General features: G+C 39.7%; 2 protein-coding genes across 3 annotated transcripts; both read right to left on the reverse strand.

Moving 5' to 3' along the window:
• Nucleotides 1-2,236: 2,236 nt before the first annotated feature.
• Nucleotides 2,237-9,457, reverse strand: pabpc1a (poly(A) binding protein, cytoplasmic 1a). Of its 2 annotated transcripts, none has more exons than XM_035525906.1 (15): nucleotides 8,615-9,457; nucleotides 7,933-8,126; nucleotides 7,667-7,782; nucleotides 7,003-7,142; nucleotides 6,808-6,902; nucleotides 6,375-6,512; nucleotides 6,145-6,240; nucleotides 5,547-5,819; nucleotides 5,315-5,405; nucleotides 5,093-5,209; nucleotides 4,811-4,959; nucleotides 4,579-4,663; nucleotides 4,337-4,467; nucleotides 4,045-4,140; nucleotides 2,237-2,268 (listed from the first exon to the last, which is right to left on the reverse strand). In XM_035525906.1, exons 1-14 carry the CDS (start codon nucleotides 8,805-8,807, stop codon nucleotides 4,051-4,053), a joined length of 1,908 nt encoding a protein of 635 aa, XP_035381799.1. In that variant the 5' UTR covers nucleotides 8,808-9,457; the 3' UTR covers nucleotides 2,237-2,268; nucleotides 4,045-4,050. The 2 variants fall into 2 exon arrangements, with proteins under 2 accessions (XP_035381799.1, XP_035381798.1); XM_035525905.1 differs by lacking the exon at nucleotides 2,237-2,268 and adding an exon at nucleotides 3,634-3,946.
• Nucleotides 9,458-13,944: 4,487 nt separating this feature from the next.
• Nucleotides 13,945-20,383, reverse strand: LOC113574460 (nuclear factor 7, brain-like). Its single transcript, XM_027005407.2, has 6 exons — nucleotides 19,864-20,383; nucleotides 19,109-19,204; nucleotides 18,494-18,724; nucleotides 18,296-18,318; nucleotides 17,229-17,347; nucleotides 13,945-14,844 (listed from the first exon to the last, which is right to left on the reverse strand). The coding sequence occupies exons 1-6, from the start codon at nucleotides 20,251-20,253 to the stop codon at nucleotides 14,312-14,314; spliced, it is 1,392 nt and encodes a 463-aa protein (XP_026861208.2). The 5' UTR covers nucleotides 20,254-20,383; the 3' UTR covers nucleotides 13,945-14,311.
• Between the last annotated feature and the right edge of the window lie 5,286 nt (nucleotides 20,384-25,669).

Below are 25,669 nucleotides of genomic sequence, written 5' to 3' on the forward strand. Positions count from 1 at the left end.
GTTTTGTTAAATATTCTCACCATAAAGTTTAAGCATTTAGTTTAGCATTCACTTGTAAAATTAAATAAACCATAATTGCAATGTTTTTTTTTGCTGGTGTTTGAACATAAAACTAACTGTATAGGATTCTGTTCAGGATCTTTCATTTTCATTTAGATTTTTCTAAAGAAATCCAGTGCAAAATGTTATACAGCTTATGGACTTATCCTCTACCTCCCCATTCCATATCTAGGAGATGAGAAATAGTCTGAGTAAATCAGTATTGTATTTGCATTATTTCACTAATACAAACATGTTTCCTGTTTTGCCTTTGAAATTGAACGTTTCGGTGTGTGAGTGATTGTAAAAAGCTAATATACATGTCTGTCCTTGAGTATGAGAAAGGTGCTATATAAATGTTAATAATAATAATAATAATAATAATAATAATAATAATGTTTACAACTGGTGTCACAGATTGTTGTTGAATTCCAATGGTTCACTACGCAATTCTCTTTGTTGGGCTTAGGTTGTGTTTTCAGATACAGTAGTACACACATCCAATGCTTTTGTCACAACGTTTATTAATCTCAACAATTAAACCATTTAGTTTTTGTTAGTATTTGATATATTTTAATTAATAATGAGTTGCTAATTATCCTCTGTCTTAAGTCATATACAAGCTGTATGTTAGAAAACAAACATCAGATTGAAAAACTTTAATGAATTAAGTATTATTTCTAATTGAAATCAGTGGAAGTCGTGGAAAAACCTTTGGAATTGTTTAGGATATGAATTATATTTGCACATTTTTGCATACACTGCAGCTTATATTTAACTGTGTAAATGCATTCAGAGATGGCAGCAGGTTTTTTTGGAACCAGGAGTCCAAGACAATGATTGTAGCTGCTTATCAGTGCTATGCCAGTAAAAACAGACCTTTATCTCACGTTCTAAACAAGCTATGACATTATCCTGTACCAAATGTTTAAACTATGTAAACAATAGTGTTTTCAAACATGATACATAATTAAACACACATACATAAACATATCTATAATGCATATAACTGTAAATATTGCAGTTAGGTGTTTCAAAGCTTGTGGAAATGTACAAGTTTTTTGTGCTAGAGACAAAGCAGAAGTAAAGTAACATTCAGATATTACTATGCATACACAACTTGCACAGGTGTATAGACTGAATAAAAACTTTCACAGATTGGGTTTAGGGATCTGTAATGTCTTATGCTGTCATCATCATAAAATCATACCATGATATATTTTTGATCAACAGGAAAGATTTAGACCAATGACAACAGACCTGTTAATAACTAACAGTGTTCTTGTACTGTCAAAATAAAATATTGTTTATTTAAAAATTATTCTTACTTTTAATTCTTATTCACACTGTGATTTCATGATTTGGTCTTTATGAACTGTACAGGTGAAGTTCTGCAACTTAAGTGTATTTGTATATATTGAAGTAATAAATGTACAGTGGCTTAGGAGGACTGGAGCATATGTTATATTCTGAATTTGCAGCCATATTAGCACTGAGCTATTATAAAAGGGGGGTGTGATCAGGGAATCAAGATAACACACATGCTTGGGTTTCTTAATTAATGTTTGCTCAGTGTCTCCTCTCTAGTCGGTCTGTGCATTTGGAGACTGTTCACCAAAATGTGTCTCATGGTAAACGGAAACTAATGAAGAAACAGTATCTTGACTTTACTGTTTATTGCACACTTGACTGTTTATAGACACTTTAACTTGTCTCTCAACCAGTACCATCACTTTTAACCACTTTTTAAACCACCCCACCCTGCATGCTTGTTGTTATTCACATTGCACTCTTCTATCATCAGCACTGTGCATGTGTATATGTGTATCTTGGTTCCAGGAGAAACATTATTTCAGCTCACTGCATACTGCACATTGTATATGGCTGTAATAACAAAGATCTACTTGACTTGATCTCCATACTGCAAACTGGCCCCTACAAGCTTGATAGGCTGAGCATGTCTTCACTCATTTTGAGAATGCAGGGTACATCTTGATCTGAGAAATGTGGAATAATACTCCAAACATACATTTTTCAACTTTTATTACATACTTGTATAACAATGTTTCTATGTTTCATGTGACTGGAGAGGGACCACCGAACTATGCTATTCTTTGCAAAACCTTTTGGGTATTTAAGATTAACACAACTAAAAAATTGCTTTTCCCCTTGAGATTTTGTAATCCAAGTTTTTTTAAAAATACTTCTTGAGCTGGATCCTTTACGGTCCTGAAACAAAATTGGAAGAGAGAAATGTTGCCATGACATCACCCATTGAGCCTAAACAATCCTGCTGGACTTCTTTCCTGGTGAAAATTGCTTTGTAATGTGCCTGTATATTTTCATCAGTGACAGCTTCTAACAGCTATAAATACTCTAGAATTTATTGGAGTTGCTGTATAAGTGTGTTGTAAAGTTGAAGGTCAGCATATTAAAGAGGCTTGGCAGTTGCTCAGCTTGCTGAACTCTCGTAACCTGCCCCACAAATGCCATATGAAGGATATGTAGATGTAGAGGAATGTCTTGAGCTTTAAAGCAATGGCTTGGCAAAATATTTTTCACATACCCCAAATTTTGCACAATCAATGGTTTTCAGTGTCTGGTGATTCCTTTTATTAGTGCTGCACTGATGCCATGAGGCTAATCTATTAAGTGTTGGAAACTTTCACTCCAGATCTTTTCTGTAAATCACAACCTGATTTTTCATCCACTTTCCTCACACTCAATTCAGTTCTTAAAAATGTCACTCTGTTTATGTAATTTAGCTGATGCTAACATTTTGGGAGGCAAAACACTTTTTTCCTTTGGAGGTACAAACTGTACGGCAAAGCTGGAAATTATGCAGATTATAGCATTTAAAAAAAAAAAAATTGTAATCAAAACATTAGAGAATAAAAAAAACTTAAAAATAGATTACATTGTGAATGCTTTGGGCAAAAGTGCCTCCATATGTACTCTCTATATTAAGCTCAACTCCAATGCAAAAATTAAAAAGGGAATTTGGGAGACCTAAAATGCAAGCTGACCGATTGATTACATTTGTGGTAGCTGGTGAATTGTGCAAATTTTCTGTTGCCGAACCACACACTAGGTATAATTGAGGGCTGGAGGCACTAAAATCGCCACACTCCTTCCCATCAAATCATTTAGTTTACTCAAAAATAAATGTAAAACTGAGACACTGCTTCAAAATCAAAACAATGGTGATCTGATAGATCAGTTTGGGGCCAAGCTTCAGGGTGGGATCAGTATGTGCAGTATCAGGCTATATCTTTCGGCTTGCTTTCACACACCAAAAATTCCTCCACTTTCACTGCCATCTAGTGTAGGCACACACCACTAACAAACTGCTTCTCCAGCCAAACCCTAGCTCAAACCCAACAGCAACAAGTTCTGTAAAGACCACCATCATCTCTCTGTGGAACTGAACTGGAACTTGCATGAATGAATGAAGCGAGTAAACACCACCTCAAAACACTTGACTGCTTTTCCAAACCTCCCTTCTCTAAAATGGAAGTGTTCCTTCAAATTGAATCCTCTTAACCCCAAATATTTACAACTCCCATACACCAAAAGAAAGAAAACGAGAACAAGCATCTTTAAATTTTTATTAATGCAATCCAATACTTTCCTAATGCTCAGCTATCAACTGCAAGAACTGATTCTGAGCATTCAAACAGTAATAGGAATAAACAGAAAGGAATGATAAACTGTTCATGTCAATCATTTTGCCTTTTTTCTTTTTTTTTTTTCCCTTTTTAAATTTACTATAATCAAGGCCTAGACTTGGAGTCTATAGACCTGGCAAAAATATTGAAAATTTTAATGTGTTTTTCATTTTTCAGTTTCAATGTGTATTTTTTTCCTTTTTCTGCCTTGGTGAAGCTGGCTTGCAGGTTTACTTATTCTGAAAGAGAATGAAAGCAAGTTCACTACAGAACACCAGTACCTAATCTGTTCCGCATGCGTTTGGGCTGGGGGGTGCGAAGTATGCTTTTCACTTACCTTCCATCAGACAGCGGGAACCGCAGCACTGGTTACAGATTTTTGAGCTGCTTCCTTCGCCTGGTGGGCCTGGAGCACAGCGACTGCCTCATCCACCTATACAAATACAATATTGCTACTGCAGTCTGTTTAATCTCACTCCAGTACTTCTGTAATACACTAATGTAGACCCCAGCTGCCTCATCAGCACCTACACGAGAGTTATGGACACAGAATCTGCTGCCCACTACTGTAACAGGACCTATGGTCAAATGGCCACTTGGTGCATTTGTGAGATAGCATGTATGTGTACCTTAGAGCGAAGAGACTCAGGAGACTCCAGCATATGCAGTAGCTCTGAGTTGTCGATCTCCAGGAGCATACCCGTGATCTTCCCTGCGAGGGTGGGGTGCATGTTCTGGATCAGGGGGAACAGACGCTCACCTGTGGGGGGAGGAGAATGTGGTGAGACTCGCCAACACTACTAATGTGTGGCCCAATGCCCCAGCCTGCAGCCATGCCATGGTGCATTGTATGTTTAGGAGTGTTCCTCACCCAGCATCTGCTTCTGCTCCTGTGGAGGTGCAGCAGCCAGCATGGAGGCAGTGAGAGGTTCCTGGCCCTGCACATGGACTGCAGCCTAGGCATGCACAGGAGGCAGGGAGGAGATGATATATTACTTCAGACAATAAACCAATCATGTATTAAAATTGTACAGTATACAATAAATACAATTAATAATGCCAAATTCAGTATAAGAGCAGCATTGTGCGAGGTGTGTGTGTACCTGCTGCATGGGCACTTGCGGCTGTGTGCCCAGGTGCTGCTGTGGGTTGCGAACCCCTGTGGCGTATTTGTACTGCGGTACTGCTCTCACCGGCGCCGCCCCGGTGGCTGCTCCTGCGCTGGTCGGCCGCGGCCCCAGAGGCTGAGATGCTATAGATAAAACACAATGAACATAGTCAGGACCACTGCCCAGCAAGTGTGATTATCTGAGACTCACTGGGATATGTGGGTGCGAGTCTGAACGAGTCACATGTGGATGTATATGCATTTTCAGGAGACTCACCCATGCGCTGAGAGGCCATCATGCGTGGGACCTGGGAGGTGGAGGTGGGTCGGATTGTGCTGAAGGTCTGTGGACGGGGTGCTGTGGGCCTGATGGCACTCGGCATGTTCTGAAAATCTGCAGTGAGAGCGGGAGAAAAGAGATCATGAGGGAGCCAATCCATGTGGATGGAGCTAATGCAGAATACCAACAGGACTTATAGTGGGCCTGAGAGATACTGACGCTGTGGGCGGACGCTCTGCGTGGCCCAGCGGGGGCTGGGGCGGAGCTGTGCCAGCTGGCTGCTCGGGTAGTAGGCAGCCCGGTTCTGAGCCTACAAAACCATACCATGGCCGTGGCCACACATTAATACGTACACGTGTTATACAGCACCAACCGCCAAAGTAACGGAATTATCACAGGAACAAATCACAGGAATGAATTACATGCATTCGTGTGCGTGTGTGTGTCTGACCTGTGGAATGGCTGCCATGAAGTAGCCGGAGGGTGGGGCGGGCTGGTAGGGGTTGAGCACTGGGTTGGGCACGGCGCGTACACTGGCCATGCGCTGCATGTACTGGTTGGTGAGGTGGGCCTGCCGCTCCTCCTTGCGCTGCGCCAGGGCCACGTACAGTGGCTTGGTGGCCACAATGCGCCCGTTCATCTCCGTCACTGCTTTGGTGGCCTCCTCCGGAGAGGAGAAACACACAAAGCCAAACCCTTTGGAGCGGCCGCCCTCCATCATCACCTGCAGGGGGGCAGCGAGGATACTGAGACCCAGCAGCTAATTTACATAATACTAAATGTTTATTGGATTTTATTTGTATGTTTTGACTGTTTTGGCTACTGTGCAGCTTAAAGACAGTTAGGACAATGGTCCTGAACAACGCCTCCTTAAAACCCTGACTCGCTGGATTATATACAAGATGGAACTAAACACTGCAGAAAAGTAGGTCTCCAGGGTTGAACCTGGTCAACCTCAGGTCCCTCAGGAGTTCTGTAACCAAGTTCTACCAAAAGGATGAGTTCCTACATGCGGATGAGAATCTGTGTGTTTTAAGGTTCCCAGTTACCTTGGCACTTGTGATGGTTCCAAATGGAGAGAACTCCTTACGTAGACGCTCGTCGTCCAGACCATCGTCTAGGTTTTTAACATACAGGTTCACTCCCTGAGAGCAGAAAGGGTCAACAGGTAAGTCAGCGCCTGGAACTAAACAAACATCAGGATCTCTACAATAAGAGCTCTGTCCAGAGACCCTCTTGTCTAGTGTGTGGGAAGGGCTGGTGTTTAAGGCAGAGGCACCTGGTAGCGAGTCATGCGGTCCTGCTTCATCTGCTCAAACTTGCGTTTGAGCTCTGTCTGCCTCTCGCCTTTCTTCTGGGCACGACCCACATACACCTGCTTCCCATTCAGCTCCTTCCCATTCATCTCATCCACGGCCTACACGCACAAACCCAGTCAGCACATATATACACACTTATATGCACTAATGCTGATTAATAAACACAGTAATATAAACAAACAGTAATCACTAATTTTTTGTTCATGTCATCCACAAACACACACACCCATCCATGCCCCACCAATGTCAGTCACACATTGACAGAAACACAGACAGGACATACACATGCTAACCATATACACACACATTAATATAATCGCAGATCATTCATTATTAGCTTCCCCACACACAAATTATAAGGAGTCACACTGTCCCCACAGCCACAGCACCCACCCTTTGGGCATCCTCGTGCCTCTCGAAGCTCACAAAGCCAAAGCCCTTGGACTTGCCACTCTCGTCAGTCATGACGCGAATGCTCAGCGCTGGGCCTGGAATGCAAAAGAAAGTCAAAGCGAGCAGCACGCAACAGCACTCCTCTGCTTGCACCATTTCACTTCTCCCCTCCGCCATGGGGCCCACCATCCTCACCGAACTTGCTGAAGATTTCCTTCAGCTTGTCGTCGTCCATGTCCTCGCCAAAGTTCTTAATGTAAACATTGGTGAACTCCTTGGCTCTGGCCCCCATCTCAGCCTCACGCTCCTTGCGAGACTTGAAGCGGCCGACGAACCTTTAAAGAAGAGAAACTGCTGTGAGACATGGAAGAAGTGAGACAGCAGTGCAGGAAACACACCTCTGACTGACTGCTTACGAGTTCAGTCTCTATGCCAGAGCTGTCCACATTCCAATAAGCACCAGTTGTCTATGGCAAATCTGTTATGCAGCATACACCAAAGGATGTGTCAAATATACATCTTGAATGTTGACTGAAACCAGGGTCCCCATTCTAATTCAAACATCAAATTCCATGACTTTCACTGACTAAAAGGCTAAATTTCCATGACCTATTATGAACAGAAAAACAGGTTGGCTTTGTTAAAATCAAGAACTCAACCACTCACACAATATGGGAAACATTTTGATAAATACCACCTAAAATCTAAAGATGCCGCAATCAAAATTCCCTGATATTTCATGACCTTCCAATCCATTAAGAGGATTTAGTAAAATGGTGCAGTTAAACAAAACCCAAAAACAAATGGCCGAGTGACAGCCTGACACAGGCAACCCGTCTTAGTCCCTGCTCCCACTTACACTTTGCGGTCATTGAGCAACATGCCGTTCATTTTCTCAATGGCTCTCTCCGCAGCCTCGTGGGTCTCAAAGTGCACAAAGCCGTAGCCCTTAGAGCCATTCTCATCACACACCACCTTCAGGAAAGGCATACGCATGAGTACACAAATCAAACTCACAATGCATGTTAACCGCTTTCCCAGTCACTGTTAATACGAGACTTTAGTGTGCATGCGCTACACATCATCCAAGCACAAAGAGCACTGCACTCAAAGCAGCTCCTTTACCTTGCAGGAGAGGATGTTTCCAAAGGCGGAGAATGTGTCGTAAAGAGCTTTGTTGTCAATAGACTTGTCCAGGTTCTTGATGAAGATGTTGCCAACTCCGCTCTTCCTCAGAGAGGGGTCTCTCTGGGACCACATTATGCGCACAGGCCTGCCTTTGATGACGTCAAAGTTCATGGTGTCCAAAGCACGCTCAGCTAAGAGAAAAAAGTGGATTACATATCCAGCTAGCTAGTTAAGGAGGAATGATGTACAGTGATGTGGTCGGGACAGTGGAAGAATGTGCCAATACAAAATACGACTTTAGAAGATAACTGACAATGTTAGTCACCCGTTTCTTTGCTAAACTCAAATTCCTCTCAAGTCTCTGAACGGAGCCATGGAACTATTTCTTATCGATGGTAAAAGTCACATGTCAAATGTGTTTTGGTCAAATATTTAAGTTTATATTTACATTAAAATGTGGATGTGTGATTCTTGCTAAGTTAACATGATTCGACTACCTCGATCTAAACCTCAAATCCATGTGCTTACGCGCGACTTTAGCATTAGCTAGCACAGTACTACACGTTGCGCAGGCCCAACATTAGCAGTAGCCAACAGGTAGGCAGCGAGTTAGAGACAGTTAACCTAACCTATCGTACATATAAATATATATATATATATATATATGAAGACTGCTTACCATCCGCCGGCTGCTGAAAGTTCACGTACGCATATCCAAGTGAGCGACGAGTCATCATGTCTCTGCAAACCCGGATGGAGAGAATTGGGCCAGCAGGGCTGAATTTCTCGTATAGCATGGCCTCGGTAACATCTGGGTGAAGATCACCGACGTACAACGAGGCCATCGGGTAACTTGGAGCACTTGGATTCATCGTCGTGTGTGACGTCGGTCAATCTGTTCGACAAATTAGCTAACTATGTGTTACGATCACCAAACTGCCGACTGCGGTTAAACAGAGGATTTAGGCCGGACTCAATCCACTGGTGATTCACAACGAGGAAGATGGATTATTAGCTATCACGCTAGGTGATTATGGGGGCTAGTTACCTAGCGTTAACTTGACTTATTTTTAGACTCAGACGGTAGTTAAATCAAAATATCAACTGTCAGTTTTTCCTCCTTATAACAGACAGACGTCAGTAGCTAAAAGACGCTAATTAGCGAATTCCAGTCCGAAACTATCTAGCAACTCGACGCTTAAGTCTAGCTAGGCAAACTAAACAGCGGTTGCTAGTCAGTTAACGTTAGCTAGCGAGCTAAGCTAAGCTAGCTAATCTCCTCGGCCTCCAAAGCAGACCGGTAAGGTAGGCTTCAAGTTAACTTTCAGATCCCACGTCGTTCTCACAAGGATACGTTTGCTGATCCTGCTTCACCAAGTGTTGGTTACGAAAATAGATTTTTTGTTGATTTTCTGTTTTGTAATTTTTTTTGTATTTTTGATTTTTTATATAAGATGTGTGCCGAGACTGGCTCCGGGGCACACGCTCTCACACAGCACAAACGGTAGGGGGAGGAAACGGAAGTCGCTTTAAAACTAAGACTTAACCTTACCGGAAATCGCAGTCGAAAGTAGTAAACGAAGAAATCCTAAAAGCAAGTAAGAATAAAGATCCGTTGCGATATAAATCGCCAACACAAAATAAAAATCTTAAACTGTTTAACCAAATGATCTATCTACACGAGTTATAAAAACAGTTTTCCAAAATGGACTATCAATTCAACAGTAACAGGCGCTTGTTGATCTATGGAACAATTTAGCTTTATATTGGAGATAAATGAAAAAATGATTGTTAACGCTTCGTAACTGTTCTTTCAAAAATATTTAATCGGACGCTAAACTGATATAAATAACGTGAATGAGTGGCTTGTGTCTGTACTAGCCTATTAACTACTAGGCTTTAACAACGCCTTACATTTCAAAATATTAGCTAGTACGGTTTTTGTTTTTTGTTTTGTTTTGTTTTTTTGTTTTAAGCAATATGACCTTTTTTTTTTTTTTTTTTAAATTAAAAATCGTTCATATGCTGGTCACATTGGATCATTTACCGCATGGCTCCAAATAAATACTTTTAGTTTGATAAACGCAGTAACATTAATTTTCTTTAGCCTAACGCTATGCAACAAAAATCGCATTACGTTAGTTAATGGGATAAAATGAATTTGCCTTGGAAAAGGCATATGTTCATATGTTCTTTATATTCGCCTGGAATGAAACATAGTAGAATTTCACAATGAGGTGCAATTTGTAAAAGGACGTCCCTTTCTGTTAGAAATTTTGTGAAATAAATACATCAATTATTATTATTATTTTAATATTTAGGTTAGAAGTCCAAGCATAAAGGGCATATATAATATCTGCTAATTAATGAATATATCAAAAATAAATATTTAGTATCCTTTAAAAATATCATATGAAATCATGTAAATCACATCTAAATATTTTATTTGTCGTAAATTACATGTGATATATTGAAGATTTGGATTGTATTTAAAACAAATGTATACATACATCCTCTGTAGGCTTCAATTTCTGCAAATACAACAACAAAAAATCTCTTCAGATTGTGAGGGGATAAAAAGTCTTTTTAAACGCATCATGCAGAAGAAATGATACTTCTCAAACTGCACCTCTCAAGATTTATTTATTTGATTTATAAGATATCCTACAATGAATATCTTGTCTACTGTATGTGTCTGTTGTCACTACTGCAAGAGCATAAGCAATTTGAATTAATCATATTTTTAGATAAAAGTCAGTTCAAATGCATTCAGACATTTCCTAAAATTTGTTTAAAATTCTATTCTAACTCTATAAGGAAACACATTTGTTTGTCCAACATTAAAACATAATTTATCAATGGCTGCCAAAGTATGACAAAATAGTAGCAGAGTTTATAATAGCATTTTTTAACAATAGGACTTGAGCTCTGTCGGTTTTCAGTGGTTTACTGATAAATCTGATTCAATTGCAGGAGAGTCACCAGAACCTGGCTAGCTATCGATAGAAAAACAGCACTGATATGCATAGCTGGTCCCCAGCAAGGCAAGCATGGTGTTTTGAACAATTGTGTTCTGGTCACCAAAATACAGCAGGATGCTAATGTGCTGGCCACCTGTATGGGAGGCTGGTATGGTTGCATACTGGTCTTGGTGTTAGCAGTCAGTTCAGAAGTATCACTTGACATTTCTCTGTATGAGATGTTCTTGTTTATTAAATAATGTTTCAGGTTTACATCACAATATGCTATATTTAATGAATACTATATGTTATGTTAGAATTAATTAATATGATTAGTTCGTTTAATTATTAAGCAAGTGACAAAAAGACCCAAACAACTGCAGATTAATGTGAAAGCATACAGAGCAGAACATTTTCCTCCCCATCTCCAGTTGCACTTCTGTATCCTGTAAGCATGTCCCTGTTTTGTTAAATAAATAAATTAACTTTTAGTCTATCAAATGTGTGCACCTGTTATATGTTCAGTATTCCAATTTTGCTAGTTACCACAAATCTCAGATGGGCAGATTAAATATGTTAAACACTGATCTGAATTCACAATGGCAATCTTTGTTCCTATAAACTATGAGATAATTTCAACTCTCTGTGCTCAACTGTGTGCAAACACTAAGTTTGATTAATGACAAAATCAGTAACATTAGGCAGGAAATTCAGATTAAGCAACTAGCTGCTACAAATCAGATGCTTACTCTAACCCATGTGGATTTTAATATGATCATTACCAGAGGAGCAGCTGCAATCCTTTAGATCTATTTAGCAGGCTGAGCTAGATTTGTTGATCTGCTCATCAAAATGTACTTCTTCACTTGACCCAGTACCTGCCCATTTACTAAAATAGACTAGGGGAATATCCTCTTGCGTTTGAGCAGCGAGTTACCTCTCTCTGCCAAAGCCAGAGGATGGCTCTGTGCCATCCTCATAGCTCAATCTTGACTGCATCTCCGTAAGGAGTACCTTCGTCGAGAGTTGGGGTCCAGTGGTGGTCGATCATTCTGTGATGGCCCGAATGCCGCAGGGCAAGGAGCAGGACACACAGACATCTCTTGATGATGACGGACATTTATTGAACACGAGACACAAACGATAAACAACAATGGCACTCACACATAAAGTGCTGAACAACGGGATACATACAATAGTACAGATCTGTGAATTCCAGCATGAACATGAATCTGAACATGAACATTGACATTGGTCTAAAGGATTCCAGCTGCTCCTCTGGTAATGACAAACAACATGCTACACAACACTAGTATTATGGTATTTTGGGCCCCATCACTCCACCACTAAAGCCTTTTTAAGGCCCTTGTCAGTCATGGGCCATTAGAATCATCTTCAATGCCCCCCATAAGTGCTCCTCGTTACAGCAGATATGCGAAAGAAAAAGTGGAAAAAAAGTTATTATAAAATGAAAGGCTTGTTATTATGTTATACCTAAGTTTACACAGCCCATTTTACATCAAATGGGGCAGTCATGTCATTTTTACACTATAGCCACATACAGTTGTGTGAAAAAGTGTTTTCCCCCTTCCTGATATCTTATGTTTTTGCATGTTTGTCACAATTAAATGTTTCAGATCAGCAAACAAATTTAAATATTAGACAAAGATAACACAAGTAAACACAAAATGCAGTTTTTCAATAAAGGTTTTTATTATTAAGGGGAAAAAATCCAAACCTACTTGGTCCTGTGTGAAAAAGTGATTGCCTCCCTGTTAAAACATAATTTAACTGTGGTTTATCATATCTTTGGCTGCCACATTACTGCCACACCTGTTCTCAATCAAGAAATCACTTAAATAGGACCTACCTGACAAAGTGAAGTAGACCAAAAGATCCTCAAAAGCTAGACAGCATGCTGCGATCCAAAGAAATTCAGGAACAAATGAGATACAAAGTAATTAAGATCTATCAGTCTAGAAAATGTTACAAAGCCATTTCTAAAGCTTTGGGACTCCAGCGAACCACATTGAGAGCTATTATTCACAAATGGCGAAAACATGGAACAGACCAAAATTACCCCAAGAGCATAGCGACGACTCATCCAAGAGGTCACAAAAGGCCCCACAACAACAGTGAATGAACTGCAGGCCTCACTTGCCTCAGTTAAGGTCAGTGTTGATGACTCCACCATAAGAAAGAGACAGGGCAAAAATGGCCTGCATGACAGAGTTCCAAGATGAAAACCACTGCTGAGCAAAAACAACATAAAGGCTCAGCTCAGTTTTGCCAGAAAACATCTTGATCCCAAGACTTTTTGCAAAATACTCTGTAGACTCACGAGACAAAAGTTGAACTTTGGAAGGTGTATGTTCCATTACATCTGTCGTAAAAGTAACACAGCATTTCAGAAAAGGAACGTCATACCAACAGTAAAATATGGTGGTGGTAGTGTGATGGTCTGGGGCTGTTTTGCTGCTTCAGGACCTGGAAGATTTGCTGTGGTAAATGGAACCATGAATTCTGCTGACTACCAAAAAAATCCTGAAGGAGAATGTCTGGCCATCTGTTTGTGACCTCAAGCTGAAGAGCACTTGGGTTCTGCAGCAGGACAATGATCCAAAACATACCAGTGAGTCCACCTCTGACTGGCTTGAGAAAAACAAAATGAAGACTTTGGAGTGGCCTAGTCAAAGTCCTGACCTGAATCCGATTGAGATGCATGATCTTAAAAAGGCAGTTCATGCTCGAAAACCCTCCAATAGAACTATTCTGCAAAGATGAGTGGGCCAAAATTCCTCCACAGCACTGTAAAAGACTCATTGCCAGTTTTCGCAAACAATTGATTGCAGTTGTTGCTGCGAAGGGTGGTCCAACCAGTTATTAGGTTTAGGGGACAATGACTTTTTCACACAGGGCCATGTAGGTTTGGATTTTTTTTTTCCTTTAATAATTAAAAACCTTCATTTAAAAACTGCATTGTGTTTACTTGTGTTCTTTGTCTAAAATTTTAAATTTGTTTGATCTGAAACATTTAAGTGTGACAAACATGCAAAAACATAAGATATCAGGAAGGGGGTAAACACTTTTTCACACCACTGTATGCTCCCATCATTCTCCATTCTAAAAAGGTTTGTTAGAAATGTTTTGTGATTGGGGAAGTTCATCAAACTAGGTTGCTAAGTAACCCAAATGTTTTCCCTGAATTTTAACAACCAGCATGTCCATAACCTGAATTTTCATATTAAATTGATTACAAATTGCCAAATTTTCCTGTTTGATTTTTTTTTTTACCCTAATTTTTAAAATTACATTACCTTAATTTTCAAAATGCTGATACTTCATATGAAAGATTTGTGTAGTATGTACAATAATGAAACAATTTATGGAATGCAGTAAAAATTGCATCATCACTCCTAATTAGCCACAGTAACTACCCTAGGACATATACGCAGGGGTGCAGAATCTTTCGATGGCCCAAACACAGGGTACAGCTTCTCTGTGAATATGTCCTTGAAGGTGAATATCACAGCACCATCACTGGGGTCACTGAATGTCACCTCACCTTTCTCATAGTCTAGATTTACTTTTATTCTCTGAGGCCTCTTCCTAAAATCCAAATGAATCTCTGGCAATGTGCCTGCATAAAACTCTCTTTTACGAATGACAATTGTGTACAGGCCCTCCTTTGGGCACACTGAGAAATGGCCCTTCCTCTGGACGGATGCACGAGCCACACCGATACGACAATTAGGCTTGTAGCCCACTTCCACTTCCCAGCTGTGGTTGCCGCTGTCGTAGCCTTCTGCCCCCAGGACAAACACATAGAGGTCAAAGCGCTCTGGATTCGCGGGGATGGATGTACCCCTTATGCTGTAGCTCATGCTAGTTAGCTCCTCAGAGAGCGAGAGCTGGGGATGGGCAGAGAGGGGCTCCAACCATAACGGAACTGAAATATTATGAATATTAGATACAATTCTGATCTCATCTGAAGCAGCTATTAGTTCTATTACAATTCAATGGGGGGGGAAAAAAATCGATAAAAGCAAAGTTCATTTAGCATAAGCAAACACTACAGAGTGTAGTTATCCCCAAAATATCCAGATATCTGCAATAGTCAGAGTAATTATGACTAATGATTGAAATAAGTAGATTACAGATCTTTTTAAACACTGCCACAAGTTTAGTTAACTGCTCATTACCACAGACAATCTCTGAAAAACAGGTTTATAACCTAATTTAGTATGGAACAAGTTTCCCCATGGTGTAACCTATACCATATGCATGGGGAGGAAGATAAAGAGCTGCACTAAAAATGCCAGATAAAACTTTGTATGTTAGATATACTTTATGTGTGTTAAATATGTCATGGGTGGCATGGTTAGCTCCTGTAGCTCAGGTGAGCTACATGGACCATTTGCATTAGCTATTCTCTAGCAATTTATCAGTAAGTAAAGCCACTTTTGGCCATTTCTGTAAGGCAAGACACTCAACTCAACAGTGATCAATAATGGGCACTTTACATTTCACAGAAGCAAGCAATATACAGTATATGTTAAATTTCAAGGAGTTTCTCATTTTGTTTGTCATTTCTCCATCTATCACCTGGTCATTCTAATGCTAATGCTAAAGGTTAACATTAATAGAATATCACAGTCTCCTTCTTTTGCATCACATACACTCTATGCTATTGCTTTGTTTTTGTTTTTATTTTAAAATAGCCTAGGAATACATAATAAGGACTAAATAAATAAACTAACTGTAGAAAAGTTATCTATCTGCAGGCCCAACAGCCTATACAGTGATCAATGCACTTGAAGTCCCCTATATCCCTCAGTCCATACACTGCCCATTGAACACCTGGGCCAGTCCATCCACAGGTGAATTATGAATGAATTATTAGTACAAATGGCTCTGAAAAGAAAGTTATTTGCTGAAAAGCAAAGAAAACCTTTCATGATAGTAACGATGCATTGTGTGACTACATCAAACAATTTATCCAATCTCATTTGGCAGCTGCTTGTGGCTAATCCACAGTAATAATCTTTAAGCAGTGCTGCAAGGTCTATTCTTCATGCTGCCTTTTCAACAATGCCAGCTGGGTCTTTGGATGGCCCACTTTCTTAAGCAACTCCTGATAGCTCATTCTTCTTTTGTATGAGGAATGACAATCCTTTGCTTTGTGTCCATTCTTTGTACACACAAAACAAGCAATGCCCTGTGCAGCATTTTGCAATGTGATCCTTTTTTCCACACTTATAACAAATTACAACTTTCATTGAAATGTCTGTTGTGAATCTCTTCATGCTGTGATAGAAATTACTGGATGATCAGTTCCTAGTCTGCATTCAAAGGTGGTACATTGTCACTTTTATTAACATCCTCCATTTAATCAAGTCATTCCCGACAATGCCAAGTAGAACCTCTTTCTTTGCACCTCTGTCTGCTGTTTGGTTAAGAACAGTTTATGATGGTGCATTACTAAAATGTGGGGAAGGCAATACATAATATGTAAGCATGCTTCTCAACCACATGAACTGTATGAATTTACTAGATACTCCAGATTTGGCAAGAGTTGTACTGGATCACTTTCAAGACTTTAAAATGCATGACTAATTTCACCAGACTTCGAAGATCCGTATGAGATAGCTAACTAACAGCTGGGGCATTTGCAATTCCGGGATCGTTGTCTTTCTCATGTTAGCCCAGGCACTGATTCTTGTTTAAGTGAGTGATAATGGAGTTTCATTACCTTTGCCTGACAATACTCAGTTAGCCACTCTTGGTCCCAATTTACAATTGATGGCTATTGTTTTCTGGCCCATAGAGAAGAATTGACAGGTATGATAATTAAGCCATTTGATGCTGCTGTTTGGCTAGTCAAATCTAATATGGATCTAATAAGAATTTACATTTCTTATGGTATATCTGCATGTTTTTGGTGTTTAGGTGGGAAATTATTTTAAATAAGATTAAGCACACATAATAAACACAAATGTTCTGTTTGTAATTTTGTGTAGTTCACATCTGATTACAAATGCTTTTGGAACATTACAAGTTATACAACATATATGACCCATTTATGTGTTTAAATGTTTGTTTATGATCATAAGTGCTTGCCTCAAGCAAGTTGTTTGTGCTTCTTAAATGTTTTTGTCTTTGGTAGAGAGCAGTTCACTGCAGACGTGGGACACAGATTAAGATACATTTAGCCTGGAGTATCCCGTTAAAAGGTCAACACAAATTGCTAATTACATTATCTGCTCTATGAAAGACCTAAAACAGCATCCGATAATCTCATCAAATAATCACAGCATGACCAAATGTACTTACCATACTGGATAATACTCAGCATTTTTTTCCAGACATGGTATTTAAGCAAATTCAGGTGCCTGGCAACATCTATTAGAGGCACAGGAATAGGTGCAGGAGCCTGCATATTGTCCTGCACTCTAGAAAAATAAATGAAGAAGCACACCACAGCTGAGAGGAGTAAAGCAAAAATCTGTTAACTGGGGATATCAGAGGTGGAAATTTAATATATTTAAAAAGCTAGTGAGATCAGATGTTTTACTCTAGTTTGCCTTGTTGTTCTAGAACAAGTGTGGGGAATCTTATGTGCTAACACTCAGTGTAACTAGGAGTGACACCAAGTGTAACCAATCAATTGTTTGATAATTGAGACCAACAGATTAATCAAGTGGAATCATGTGTGCTCCCGCTTGGTTGGAACTAAAACCTACAGCTTTACCCTTTACCCTATGCAGACTGTACATCCATCCATGGCATAAAACAAACAAAGAACACACACCTTACTGTTATTCACAAAGCAAGTTCAAATACATTTAACTTTCTTCTTCTAGGTAAATACTCTTTCATGGTTTGACCACATTAGTAGCTGTCACTACTCCCATAGAAAAAGCCATAGAAAAGGTTTAGTGTCATTAAACTGTTGCCACTGTAGGCCACTCTGAGATCAGTGGTTAAATCATGATTCCACATAAATAAATCACACTCAGGGCATGTGGTAGGATACTCCAAGACAAAAGACAAACTATTCAAGTACAGATTTGACATTCACGGCTGACTAGCTGTGTGAAAACTGTGGCTGACAGTGTATGAAGAGGAAGAGTCAGTAATAAAAAGGGATAATATCTCACAAAGGTGCTAGACATGGCCAGTTAAGCAACTTTTAAACATATATCCTGCATAGTGACCCATTTTAAGATATGTCTACTCATGGTTGGTAATCATGTGACAAAAAAAATATGCTAAAAGCTCCATGCCCCCCCCCCCCCCCACTGCCATTTCAGCTGGGGGACCCATCTGTATGAAAATTAAATAATGTAAATATGGCTTTGGCTAAACTGTTGTTTTAGCTTAAACAAATTGTGACTTACATGGTCTTTGTCTTGTTGAAGCTCTGAAAGCAATATATATAAAAATACATTTTGAGCTATAGCCAAGTCATACCTATAAATTACACACTTAGTCTCTTATATTAAAGCAAGTACTGCATTTCATAACATTTTATAATTAAATACATTAATGTTCTTGTGAGTCATAGTGATTCTGTGAGTACATTGGCTCTAACTCACCAGAAGGAAAGAAATGTCCTCTGCCTTCATCTCATTCTCAATGCTCCTTATAGACTCTGAGATGGAGTCCAACTTTCTGCTGATGTTCTGGACAGTTATCTCAAGCATTTGGTTCTTCTCTGTCTCCTCCTCTCTGAGCTTGGCTATGCGTGCTTCTTCCTCCTGATGCAGAAACTTGTGCAGCTTTTCAAACTCCTGCTTTATTTGTGCCTCTGTTTGATTAGCTTGGTTCTGCAAGAAGATCAGGACAAAACCTTCTGAATATCCTACCTTCAAAACCATCTCCACTTAAAAAAATCAACAACTGAATAAATGATTATCTAATTAGGATTGGGCCTTCAGCATTTTGCAATTTTCCCATATTGTAAGCTTCCCATCATATAGAAATGTATCACCTTATGATTTTTCTTTCAACTTGTACTCATGTAATATAACTGAGGCCTTCATACATCACTTGAGATGTGGAGGCTGGGTAGAAGAAGCTGTATTAGATCACTCTGGTTATAGTCAATTCCCATAAGTAGCAGACAAAGTAGGTGGCAAATTGATAAATATAAGTAACACTGTATAAAAACAAAATGATAACTAAGCTTGTTAGGGAGAGCAATACGTCACTTTAATGTATGCTGCAGTAGAATTACAACTTTGTTTGATTTTTTCCAAAATTTCCAACTTCTCCTTTAATGGATGTAAGGCTGCCATCAGATCATCCTGAGGAAAAAAAAAAACAGAAAAAAAGCCTGAACAAACTACTAGACAGTAGATGATTAAACAAAAAAGGCTCTCAAACAAAAAGTCTTCTCATGTATATATGAGGAAGTGAGAGTGAGAAATGCAAGAATGAGAACGAGAGAGAGAAGAGCTATTTAAACTAACATTTTCCACCTCAGTCTCAGCAACCCACACTTTATACTTTTGCCCTACCCCAGCTTCAAATGCACCTGGCTGGTCCACTAAAAATATGGAGTACCTGGTACAGGAGGTATATTAGAGCAAAAAATGTGGACTGTTTGACTTTAGAAACTGGGTTGAGAAACACTGGTTTAAATGACCAAACTAACTTGATTTGGTGTTTAGCTTTGCTACAGAGTTATGTCTGTGTTCCTCTTTTTGCTGTGAATCTGACAAATCTGTTACATGTAAAATGGTAAACGTCCTGCATCAAAAAGCATTAACTTGGTAGAAACCTTAAAACTTGAATGTTGCTCATATTGCACTAATCACCCGATAATGCATAAAGGGCTAGATGAATCAGATGTGTTAGAGCAGACTAAAGTAGGCCCAATTTTTCAAAGGTGTATTAGATAGACAGCAATACTGCTCTAGAGCGTCAAGTCTCTTGCGTTACCAGAAATGTATTTTTAACTTGCCTTTTTTTCTTGAATCGCTTCCGTCAGTTTACAGAATTTATGTTCTCGATGTTTTGTTGAACCAACACAATCAACGCACACCGGCTCATCGTCATGCTTACAGAAGAGTTTGAAGCTTTCCTGATGGAGATCACAAAGTGCTCTCTCGTTTGCGTGTTGTTTACTTTTTTCTTTCTTAAAAATCTCGCATACTTGTTTTAACGCCAGATTTAATGGAGGGAAATCTTTCGATGACTTTCGCCGGCACAATGGACATTCTTTTGCTCTCTTTTTAGCCCATGCATCGCTCAAGCACTCCTTGCAGAAACTGTGGCTGCAAGAGAGTAAAACAGGATCGTTAAATATTCCACAACAAATCGAACAAGATAACTCTTCTTCAAAAGAGGCCATTATCGGTGACACACGAACACTAATTTGCAGAGAAATCTATTTTATCCAACAAGCACTATTGGTATGCGTATGGAAATTTGAAACATAGACGCTTCAGTTTCAGTTTCATATTGTAACAATGTTATGCCGATTTCCGACCCTCCGGCAGAATCTATGGAAAGCCAAAGTAGTCAATATTCAAAGTAGTCAATATATGAAATATTATATGAAATCATATATATATATATATATATATATATATATATATATATATATATATATATATATATATATATATATATATATATATATATAGATAGATAGATAGATAGATAGATAGATAGATTATACTCACATGTATAGTAGGTCTGTGGAAGATAAGTGGAGCCCCTCTGTGTGTTGGCAGACTACTACTGGACGCTGAAAAGGGATGCTCCTGAGACCAAATATTCATATTCAAATATCTGTAATATATAATATATATAATATATATTTTGTTGCCCGATGTTATTAAATGAAGTAACTCGCTACTTGAGTAGTCTTTTTAATGGACACTTTCTTACTTTTAGTTAAGTAATAATTTAATTGACTACTTTTACTTCTACTTAAGTAATTAATATTTTAAAGTAACAGTACTTTTACTTGAGTATATTTTTTGACTACTCTACCAGCCTCTGGCTCTAATCACCTCTTCAGCATAGATACCGATGCCAGATGTGTGTATTATTTATTGGTAATAAAATGTGATTAGTACTGAAATGTATTTTGTAATGGTGTGAGGGAGGCAAGATGACAAGGCGAGGCATGGCAAGGCAAGTCTAAATGTCAAACTGAAGTGGAACATGAAAAGGAGGGTCTGCCTCTAGAAAACGTCAAAGCGATCATGGTGGTGAATCCAGACTTTACATAATGTAACTATGAATGTCATGCCTAAAAATATGTGCATTTATATTTAACTGTTCAACTGAGGTCATGTTCAGTTTTTGTACTTAGGGCAGTGGTAGCTCACTTAAGGTTAAGGTACTCAACTAGTAATCAGAAGGTTGCTAGTTCAAGCCCTGCTTCTGCTAAGTTGCCACTGTTGGGCCCCTGAGCAAGGCCCTTAACCCCCAATTGCTCAAATCGTACTTAGTCATAATTGTAAATTGCTTTGGCTAAAAGCATAAGATAAATGTAATGTACTTTTTACAAACTAAAATTAAAATGCAATTATCTCAGACTCTAGGACCTTCCTAAATTTTGTACTAGGGAAATTAGGGAATAGGGAAGTTAAAAATAACAAAGCTGTTTGCTATTTTGTTTATAGGTTAGATTGCATTATATTGCAAGAAAACTGATTTTTGTGCTGTTTCTAGCTAGAAACTGCTAGACTGTCACACAAGACAAACATCAAAATTAGACTCTGAGCATATTTTGTGTTTCACATGCACATTACCACTGAACCACAATATAACATACAGTGGTGTGAAAAAGTGTTTTCCCCCTTCCTGATATCTTATTGTTTTGCATGTTTGTCACACTTAAATGTTTCAGATCATCAAACAATGTTTTGTTTTGTTGTTGTGGAGTCTTTAATGACCTCTTGGATGAGTCGTCACGCTCTTGGGGTAATTTTGGTTGGCTGGCCATTCCTGGGAATGTTCACCACTGTTCCATGTTTTCGCCATTTGTGGATAATGGCTTTCACTGTGGTTCGCTGAAGTCCCAAAGCTTTAGAAATGGCTTTATAGCCTTTTCCAGACTGATAGATCTCATTTACTTTGAATCTCATTTGTTCCTGAATTTCTTTGGATCGCAGCATGCTGTCTAGCTTTTAGGGATCTTTTTGGTCTACTTCACCTTGTCAGGCAGGTCCTATTTAAGTGATTTCCTGATTGAGAACAGGTGTGGCAGTAATCAAGCCTGGGTGTGGCTAGAGAAATTGAACTCATCTTTCCAAAGATGTGATAAACCACAATTAATTTCTGTTTTAAGGGGGGGGGGGGCAAGTAGGTTTGGATTTTTTCCCTTAATAATAAAAACCTTCATTTAAAAACTGCATTTTTTGTTTACTTTGTTATCTTGTTATCTAATACATAAATTTGTTTGATGATCTGAAACATTTAAATGTGACAAACATGCAAAAACATAAGATATCAGGAAGGGGGCAAACACTTTTTTACACCACTGTATGTGGCTATAGTGTAAAAATTACATGGCTGCCCCATCTGGTGTAAAATAGGCTGTGTAAACTTAGGTGGCTCACCCTGAGAGCACTCAGTTGACATATAGAGTCCTGCTAAGGTGTAATCACTTGCAGGTAAAACTATCAGTGTCATAAAGCACAGAGGCTCTGAGGAGTCCTACAGACCCTCGACTGGTACAATTACAACCAGTATCCAGGTTTGGACTCTGCAGGGTCCTATTATCTGTATTGGGACTTCCGGGAGGGCTACGGGGATTACAAACGGAGTGAGGAGTACCACAACATCAGCCTCTGGTTGGACTCGGAGGTCGACCGCTTGGAGGATCTAGTAATGGAGGTGGAGGAGGCCCTCGAGGAGGATTCCCCCTCTGCGATGGACACGTAGTTGGCAGATTCCGAGAACGACAAGCCTCCGGTGCCCAAGGCTCCGCCCAAGGCACGCCACACTAGAGTGAGCAAGCTGCCACGCGTGACTCGCAGAGAAGCGTCATCGTCGTCATCTGAGGACACTCCCTTACCTAAGGTACACAGCCCCAGAGCTTGTGTGCCTACGCGCAAGCCTCAAGGATGCAAGAAGGAGGTGTAAACAGTGCCCGTCCCAGAGACAGGCAAAACAGCTGGTGTGCTTCCTGAGGCGTCTGCCAGAAAAGCCGCTGCCACCCAAATCGGCAAAGGTCAATCCCCCACAGGCTAGTTGGACTTCGATCCAGCTGACGACTGGGGGACAGGCTGTGGTTCCTGCCAGCCTCCTCTGGACTTTTTCATAACCCTTTGTATAATTTTGTCATGTACCTGTCCCTGTCACTGTACCAGTCCCTGTCACACTTAATGTGCCCATCACTCTGTTTCCCTTTGTGTCTGTGCCTGTTCCTGTCAGTGTGTCCGTCCCTGTGTCTGTTGTTGTCTCGGTCCCTGTCTTCCCCCCCTCTGTCCTGCTCGCACTGGCCCGTGTTGGGTAGCTCGGTCCTCCGGCCTTACCATTTGGCATTGGTGTCACGCTGTTGATGAGGGGCTATGTCATGGTAAGGCCCTTCATCCCAGACGTGTGTGTGTGTGTGTGTTCGTTTGTATGGCCATGCCCTCCCTGTGTTTCACAACTGCTCCTCGTTTTGTGTCGTTATTGTGTGTGTATATAAGTTTCTTGTTTAATTGTGGATGTTGTCGGTGTTTGACCTCACATTAACCTAAGCACTGTGTTCTCTTTGTTGTGTCTCTCAATAAATGTCGTTGTGTGTTATACGAGTCGTCATTGCATCCATGAGTTTTAAAAAATCAAGATGCCATTTTTTGCAGTATTGCCTAGCCAATAACTCAACCAAATGTGATTACAGAAGGAAATGTGAAAATCTGAAAGGATTTCTTCATTAATCTGCTGGTTATATTTGTAACAGGCCTATGAGATCTCTGATTCATCACCATCATTCCTTGGTCCTCTTCAGAGAAGCTGTGTACAAATCTTCAAACCAAACAACATAGTGCATTAAGCATATTACTTGCCTCTTAGGATACATCACTTGTGATGCATTGTGGGACTGTTATTGTGCACTAGGTACTGTGTACGGAATACAAGGGCACTGTTTAAGGACCCTGTGGAGTGGAATGCAAATACAGATTTAGGTTTCCTGAATCTGCTCATTCAAAAGTTTCGGACAGGGCTCAGGTATGGCAGTTGTAACATTAGACACAATTACTACCTTTTCTGGAAATCCCCAGAAACCATACAAGACTGCCTTTGTGAACATATAAATAACTTTGGTCAGCTGCAGCTGGTTCCCTTTAACAGAACATTAACAGAAGTTTGGTTAATTTAAAAAGAACTATATATATTTGAAAACACCATTTTAAGTACCTGTGGTGTAAGAGATCATCCCCTCCTGAAGGAAAGAGGATGATGTGACAAGGGTTGACACTTCAGGCAGGTGAAGTGGGTGCTCTGGTTGCTATGCTAAGGAGCTGGCTCTTTGGTCTGGTGATCAGGGCACATGTGTCAGACCTGGGGTATAGTTGATGCCCTTTACTACAGTACTTCATTCTATCTTTGTGATTGTTCACCTATAATGATTAATATGATAATGGTTGTTCCTAAATGATAAAGCCAGTAAATATTTTCACCTCACCAGAAACAAGCAAATGTGTATCATGTTAGTTTATTTAGATAATTGCTATTAAATATTGACCGGAAACACTTACTGATAGACACATGACCGTGTTCAATGTTGTTGTTGTTTTTTCCGATTAAGTAGTAGAAATGTAGCTAGCTATTGATGGTAAAGGTGCAGTGTATTTTAGGGGGCTACAAAGCCATGCTTCTATCAGTGGGTCCTCTTCCAACAGAGTCTGCCATATTGCACTGCCATGTTTGTACAGTAGCCCAGAATGGACAAACCAAACATTGACTTTAGGCAGTGCCTTTTACATTTTTACATTGAAGCAGCAGCTTTGGTGGTGCCATAGCACTGGTTGGAAGTTGTAGGAAGAAGAAGCATCAGTGGGTGCTGCTGGTGCTGGCTAACCATTTTGTGCAGTGAGACACTGGAAAACCCACACTTTGGGGATCATATTTATCATTTAGCACAAGAAAGAGCAATGATCTTTCCTAGATGGAAATCACTGATAAGGGACAAATGTTTTCAGACTGATGCCAAAGTTTCCTGTTTTATGTACATCATTTGGAATTATCTTGGCACTTGATGGCCACTGTGGGTTCTGCTACGCACAGAAAGGGTGGTGTGAGGGATTATAATATCTGCAACCAATATGCAATCTCACCACTAGATGCCACTATATCTTACACGCTGCCTATTTAAACTGTGCAGTCACTCATGCATTTTAGGTAGGTGCCAAATTATATATTCACAGTTAGAAATTAGGCTAGATTTCTTATTTTATGTTGAGCTCAGCAAAATATTTATGGATAAACTGGGGATAACAAAATGCACATATGTATAAATACAGTCATCATAAAGTTTCCTGCAGATGTCAACAGCAGCTGATTCGAATTTAAAAACAGCTAAATCAGGAAATGTCCAGTTAGTAAAAGCGAATACATTGCCTAATTGCCCATTGTGTGCACTGAGTGTAGGCTTTGTCAAAGTTAACTTCTTTTTCTATTTGCCCATAAAACAATACCATGCGTAATGAGATTGGAATATGCATTATAACATTATAGACAAAAAGGTGAGCAGGGTGTAGGATAGTTTCCCATGAGTACTGACGATAGCATGTAAGATGAAATGCTTGCTCTTGCTTCAC

The sequence above is a fragment of the Electrophorus electricus genome, chromosome 5, assembly GCF_013358815.1.
Source record: "Electrophorus electricus isolate fEleEle1 chromosome 5, fEleEle1.pri, whole genome shotgun sequence".
NCBI classification, from domain to species: Eukaryota; Metazoa; Chordata; class Actinopteri; order Gymnotiformes; family Gymnotidae; genus Electrophorus; species Electrophorus electricus.

Excerpts from the sequence above, each read along its gene's own strand:
- pabpc1a (XM_035525906.1), bottom strand. The coding sequence starts at position 8,807 with ATGAATCCAAGTGCTCCAAGTTACCCGATGGCCTCGTTGTACGTCGGT. Across the intron at positions 5,406-5,546 it reads TCATGGCAGCCATTCCACAG|GCTCAGAACCGGGCTGCCTA; the intron begins GTCAGACACACA and ends ATGGTTTTGTAG. Across the intron at positions 4,664-4,810 it reads CGCAAGTGCCCATGCAGCAG|GCTGCAGTCCATGTGCAGGG; the intron begins GTACACACACAC and ends GTGCATGCCTAG.
- LOC113574460 (XM_027005407.2), bottom strand. The coding sequence starts at position 20,253 with ATGGCCTCTTTTGAAGAAGAGTTATCTTGTTCGATTTGTTGTGGAATA. Across the intron at positions 18,319-18,493 it reads AGGACATTTCTTTCCTTCTG|AGCTTCAACAAGACAAAGAC; the intron begins GTGAGTTAGAGC and ends TATTGCTTTCAG. Across the intron at positions 17,348-18,295 it reads TTCAACAAGACAAAGACCAT|AGTGCAGGACAATATGCAGG; the intron begins GTAAGTCACAAT and ends TTATTTTTCTAG.